Source organism: Opisthorchis viverrini (genome assembly GCF_000715545.1).
Source record: "Opisthorchis viverrini unplaced genomic scaffold scaffold56, whole genome shotgun sequence".
NCBI lineage: Eukaryota > Metazoa > Platyhelminthes > Trematoda > Opisthorchiida > Opisthorchiidae > Opisthorchis > Opisthorchis viverrini.
In genome coordinates, this window is record NW_008752000.1 from 262,535 (window position 1) to 269,305 (window position 6,771).

The window sequence follows — 6,771 nt, forward strand, 5'->3', positions numbered from 1 at the left end:
TACCAACTGAACAAGCAAGCAATTACCTGTGCACATTCCATCACCGAAGGTCATTTACTAGAGACTTATTCAGTTTGCGAAACCGATCGATGCGAGACGCGTCCTTCTACGCGGCGGGAGAAACCGAAGTGAAATGAAGTGAACTGGACGTACGCCATAAACCAGTCCAGGAAGCATGAAAATGATGTTTATTTTTGGAAAATGTTGCATTCCTCAGAAGGATAACAGACATATCTGTTTGTCTGGAGTCAATTACGAACAGACAACACAGCAAGGGAGCCTTTTAAATATATCTTTCCCTGACATTTACATGTGTAAAGCAAGGGGCCAACAATACAAAATAATCCGAAATAAATTAGAAAACGTCACATTCAAAACAAAATGCACATGTTCCGAAACCATTCCGGAAAATCACATGGAATGGGTTTGAAGAGACACATGTGTGAATGATAAACAGGTCAGGCGTGTTATCCACTCCAAAGGGGGCTCGTGAGTATTGTTTCTAGCGCGGTAGGCCACCCGAAGTTCAAAGCCGCTTTGTATAGTTTGGTGTTCAAGTAGAAAACAAGGTAAATGGAAGCTAGACGAGGGCGTCTACCTGGGCTGTCGAAGGACTTTCAACACACACCATGTCATCTCCAGTACCATGCCAAGTGAAACACGAGGCGGCTGTTTAGTGGTGGTTACGTTTGGAGAATGTCGTACATAAAAGGCGCAGCTGAGATTCACCTTCGTCCCCTGTTACCTCCAATCCACTTTGCTTTGGATGTGTTTGATCACCTGCTCAAACTTCCCCGGAGTGCCTAAGAACGTGGATAACTAACTCTAGGGCTGCGCATACTACTCCATCTTGTGCCGATCTGATACATGACGCCAACTGCCGCCCGAGAATCTGCTGGTGTCTTGCCTAGACCGAACCATTACGTGTACTTGTCAGTCCCTTCTTCAGCAAAGAAGCCAGTGCGCTCAGACAGCTCGTCCTCTCGCAGATATAAATAGCTTCACAGGAGCACACACAAAGCTGGTTTGTAGAGACAGTCGATCTGTGAACATTTGTCTCAGCATGGGACTATCACGAAGGATGTAGGAAGGCATCCTACAATGTGCGTCTAACTACCACGGTGAGTTTCTGTCTTGGTAATTCACCTAACACACCACCTATGGATGACAGACGAAGATAGAGTGACTTCTGTGATGCATCGAAATTGGACGGCTTTTGCGCAGTTAGAATCATGTTTCGTTGCAAAAACACGTTTCGGATAGCAACTGTTTCGTAAAGTGTAAAGGATGAAACCAAATGAACTAAGCAGAACGTCTGATGTGCAAATCTATGTTGCTGTTTATTTTCGCCTTCACAGAAATGAAACTGGCGAAGTGGATTTATTGACTAACCCATGTTAGTTTTCTGTAATTGCAACTTTGAATACTCGCATCAACTTGCCAGTTTGGGGCAGAGTATCCAAGAACGCCAACTTTTCCATACGCACTGTCTCACAAATGAACTGGGCTGGATGAATCCCTTGTGGCATAGACGCTTGGTCTTCCGTTGAGTCGCAACATACATATTGCAACGGTTGAAAGACACTATTTCTTCTCGAAAGTATGTGTTCCGCAAACTTTCCATGACTATAACGTCTGGTAGTGGACCAGTAAGTAAACTCTTGACGTTTCCGAATGTCATTCAATAGTAATTACACATTCTTGGTGCATCGTGGGAAAAGCTATTTAAACTTGACAGCCGGATGGTCTCACATATAGATTTAGACGCAGGTACCACTAGAATATTCACCAGGAAATTTTCTCTCTTCAGTGTATGTTCTTGATACCTGGGAACCTCGGAATTACGGAGAGATCTCCTGAGGTCTCAGAATGCTAGCCTAACAGTGCAATTGCTAGATGAACTGGTGACAATTCAGCCAGGAACCGAACAATTTCGAGGAACTTTGAAGCCCAGTCAAAGAAGCACGATAGCGCGTGATTATTACTGTCTTTCAGGGGTCAACTCTCAGTACAACCAGTATAACCGACCAACTCTGTCCCATCTTGAATTTTCGGACGAGGGAGAAGACAGTTCTCAGACCGCAAAGTGTTTTACACTGTGGCTGTGCTAAAATCACTTTTAAGAGGGACGAAAACTATCGCCTATACTGCCTATCCAATGCTCAACCAGGTGTTCAGTCTCTGCTTAATTGTGTTCAACCGACTTCGTGGATGCTGCGAATTTTGTATGGAAGGTGTGCAGATTGATCCGGAACGCATTCGCATGTCAGAAGTGGATTTGGGGCACCCTTTCGGTGCCTAGCTGCCATATCACCCTAAGGAAGCATAAGAGCATAAGATACTGTCACGTTACCCGAACCTAAACAGGACCAGTCGAGATGCAGAGGTCGGGCTTGAGCCGCTGAGCTACTCCGAGCTCAACGTATCCTCTACGACACGATACAGATTTAAATATCCCTACCCCTTTAGGTGTATGAAGCTACAGTACGGACGGTTTTGTTGTATGGCTGTGAGATTTGGCCTATTCGAGTAGCGGAACAAAATAGTCTTCAGGTGTTCGACAATCGTTGTCTCACAACCATAGCTCGTGTGGGTTCGTGTCGGCGAATCCGTAACGAAGCAGTTAGAAAGCCCGTTTTCGGTTGTGCAACGGGTACTTCCATTGACGAATGTCAGGCACCAGAAGCTGCGTTGGTTGGAACATGTGTTACGTATGCTGAACCATCATTTGCTGAAGAGAGTGCTGTTTTCCATGCCTAACTCAAGATGGCGTAAACAGAGAGGTGGCCAACCCTTGACCTGGCAGAGGAGTATGAAGGAGATCAGGAAACGCTTGGGTGCTGTCCGTGCTATTGCATTCCAGGATGGGGACCGCGTGAACCTTACTGTACCTGGTTGGAGACACTACAAGATATCGCTGTTAACCGATGTCATCGTCATCATCGACAGCATGATGTCGGTGGCGTTCTTGTTGTCAGTTTCTATCCAAATTACCTGAGTGAATGTCTGGAGGTGTAGGCACCTCGGAATGATTGTGGTAAGCCAGCACTAAGTCCCTTCCCCGCCCACCTTTACTCTTTTCTTTACAATAAGGCTTTCAAATAAATCATGGTTGTACGGCAGTGGAGCATCGGTGTTGAACACTGATGTCATGTTGTCGATGATGATGATGATGACCCCTTTAAGTGCCATGGTGTTTGGAAAAAAATTCACTTTAGTTCTGATCTAGAGTTGCACTCTTCTGATCGTATGTCCACTTCGTGTCACTGATCCGTGCATTTCCTTGGTCATTCGTTAACTTTTTTGTTGACTTTTAATTTTTCAATAATCGGGTTACCTTTTTGCCTGTAAACACCAATCCCTGACCACTTCTTATTTCCGCACACACTACAACCTGGATGACACATAATGACACCAGCGAAGCGGATAAATTCCAAGACGAATGAAAAGCAGAATATTCCAGACAGGAAAAAAACACTTAAAGACAACCCCAGAATCAACGGGGAAAATGCGAACCGATGATGAAGGGGAGGTCACCAATCACAGCACCAACGCGTGATTGCTCGAACCTCAATGGAAGAACTCAACCAGTCTATGATGCGAATCTACGTAGGGGTGCGTGACACCATGAAACCAAACATTATGGGCAGTTTGGAGAAGCTTCCTGACCGACACACTTGTGTGCTGGTCTTTAATCATTGGCTCAAATGACCATCTTTACACAGTTGTGTAGCGACTACAAGATAATTTGAGGACTGCGAGCTATAACCCTGACCAATGCCACTTCAGAAAATCTGATTATCTCATTTAGTTATCTAATAGGATGAGATTTCGTACCGACTGACAGAACTTTCATCTTCATTTTAAACCAGAATGGTGGATGCGCGGACGGGTATCGATCGGTCTCGTATCCCATCTGTGCTTCATCGACCATTTCGTTCAAGTTTCGGTTGGCCACTGAGTGCTCACTCGTCAGAAAGACTTCACTCTTGTAGTTGTGTGAGGTGTAAAAGTCATTTGCGACCTTCCATATTTCGGCATGGTGACCTGAGTTCAACAGCTGCACAAGACTACCCTCGCTTAGCAGATCCAGCGAATGAGAGAGAAGGCACTCCATCCAGAACGGGATTCGACGCTCTCGTGCTAAGTACGAATGAAATCGATGGCGGAAACAAGCCACGCAACAAAGGACCAATTAGGAAGCTGAGACATCAGACAGACAAGGTCACTTTGCAAGACCGGAGGTCACTGGTGCAGCCAGTAATTTGATTGGATGCGAAGTGCCGCAGCGTACGAAAGGAAGCTGTGGGTAGACGCTCGGTATTCGCACAATGGAATTGAATTTTCCAAAGCTACGACGTGTCTCTGATGGACTAAAAGAGATAGGCAATCGAGTTCAGAGTATGAGTCCAAACTTTTGATCCCCATTTACGCATCCCGGGGTCTCAGCAATGCTAGGGAAGTATTCCGTCAGACTTTTTCTTCCAGGGGTATGGTTGCTTCAGCGGACAATAAAATTTCGTGAGCTGCAAAAATATGACGGCAGATTAGGATTATTTTTGGTGTGAGCATATACGCGCCCAAATGCAACATTTAGGCGCAAAATGTTTAAATCCACTTTCAAAGGTATTGCAGCTAAGAGAATTGTGTAGCCAATGGGCCCAATGTGGGTACTGTAAGCCGAAGTGAGCATGGAACCGAGGTCTGAAACAGAATAATCAATAAAGTGGGCGTACGCTATCACATTCTTGGGAGACACGGTGTGGTTATTTTCAGTACTCCTTACATGAAGGCGGGACAGTTCGCTTTGTGAACAGAAAATTTTCCGTACTTCATTCTGCGCAGCATATTGTCCACGATGGCTCAACTGCTAATTTCACTGCAACCAATCAATCCATGATCGTTTTCTAGGCACGTGAAACACAGTTGTCTTTTCTTTCCCCAACTTGCATTTGAACGAGTACAATCTCTACACAGAGCGCTCTTTTCGAAGGCCGTTGTGTCAGCAGTATTCTAAATACGAGTTTAATAGATAGTGCACTTTTCAGCGAATCGAAAATTGGGAATTCGAGGTGTCTAGTTAAAATAGTGGGAAGTTGCCTGGGAAAGTGGAAAATAATGAAGTAATATTCATTTCCGTGATTTACCTGATATCTGATCTGATTTTGATGCGATCATTCACCTTGACGATCAGCCTTCTGCTGGTTTTAGAACAAACTGGGATCAATCAACCAATCAACCGGTTGTATTCCTTCGCTTCGAAGGCTGCAATTTGTTTTCCAGTGGAAAAGATAACTAGTTTTCTTCGACATCAGTCAGAAACTTACAATTATCAGTTATGAGCACCACCATTACTGTACCGCGAAGCAATCGGGTAAGCAAACCAGATTCAACTAACACTGCTCTGTGTGCACGGTCAGCCAAGACATATTACTTTCTGGAAACCTCTACGGTGCCATCCGAGAGTAAGAAGCTAGGCTCTCAACAGTAGATTATTAACAATAACTTCTCGACCAATCGCTTGGCCTCTTTTTAAGGGAATCAGGTCGTCTCACATGCATTTGAGAAGTGATTTTCCTTTAGAGTGACATATAGGGGGTCACATCCAGCTTAAATACTGCTCGGATATTCAATGGACAGAAAGCGTCGTCTCTGTTTCATGGAACTGCAATGGCTCACCTACCGCCGGACTACCCAAGCCTTGACAGGATCAATCGGAAAGTCAGGGTTGTATTAGAACCACCGACGTTCCTGTAACCAGTCCACGTCTTAAGCACTGAGCCACTCTAGGAGTGTAAACTTTTTGCAGCCACGTTAGCTGTTTGCAGGAGATGTCACTGATCGAACCCAGCCTTTCATGTCGCTTCTCTTTTTTTGCTCTAAACATCCGGAGTATTCTTTATAGGTTTACTTGACACTCAAGCTATTTGCCCATTCCCTATCACTACCTTATGATTACCTGCCTCTTTACTTTTATTTGACCCAATCCGGTGTAGCTGTGGTTGCGTATGCAGGGATTGAAAAACCTGACAGCTGTGTCACGGATAGGTGTTTGTCCTAAGGGGATATGAACTGTTTTGTCGTCACTAATCTTTTCAGCGTTGCAAGGCAGGTGCTATGTGCTAGGTGAGCAATCTTACTCTGTCTACTTGTAACATTCGCCCAGACAAACGGTGAAGTCGCATTATGCCCGATCGTTTCATTTGTGTGAACTGTCTCAAAGAGTAGATGATGGATAGTGGATAGAGACAGCAAGGCGATTCAATTATCGTCATGAAATTGCAGTTGAGAGGCGATTTAGAGACTTAGCGATGATTTAGCTATGTAAATAACTTGTTCCAAAGCTAGCTAATAAACCGGTAACTGATGAAATTCCGTCGTCTATTGACCGTGTGTATCAAGCTACACTACGGGCAGTTTTGTCGTATGGCTGTGAGATTTGGCCTATTCGAGTAGCGGAACAAAAAAGTCTTCAGGTGTTCGACAATCGTTGTCTCACAACCATAGCTCATGTGGGTTGCTGTCGGTGAATCCTTAACGAAGCAGTCAGAAAGCCCGCTTTCGGTTGTGCAACGGGTACTTCCATTGAAGAATGTCAAGCACCAGAAGCTGCGTTGGTTGGAACGTGTTACGTATGCCGAACCATCATTTGCTGAAGAGAGTGCTGTTTTCCATGCCTAACTCAAGGTGGCGTAAACAGAGAGGTGGCCAACCCTTGACCTACCAGAGGAGTATGAAGGAGATCACGAAACGCTTGGGTGCTGTCCGTGC

General features: G+C 45.0%; 1 protein-coding gene across 1 annotated transcript in view; it reads left to right on the forward strand.

Annotated features, from left to right (window-relative positions):
• Positions 1 to 6,592: 6,592 nt before the first annotated feature.
• Positions 6,593 to 6,771, forward strand: part of T265_10189 (hypothetical protein) — a gene marked incomplete at both ends in the record, with an annotated part of 4,315 nt that continues 4,136 nt past the window's right edge. The window contains one exon of the mRNA XM_009176486.1: positions 6,593 to 6,763. Coding sequence (XP_009174750.1) covers positions 6,593 to 6,763 — 171 coding nt within the window. The remainder of the gene's footprint in view (positions 6,764 to 6,771) is intronic.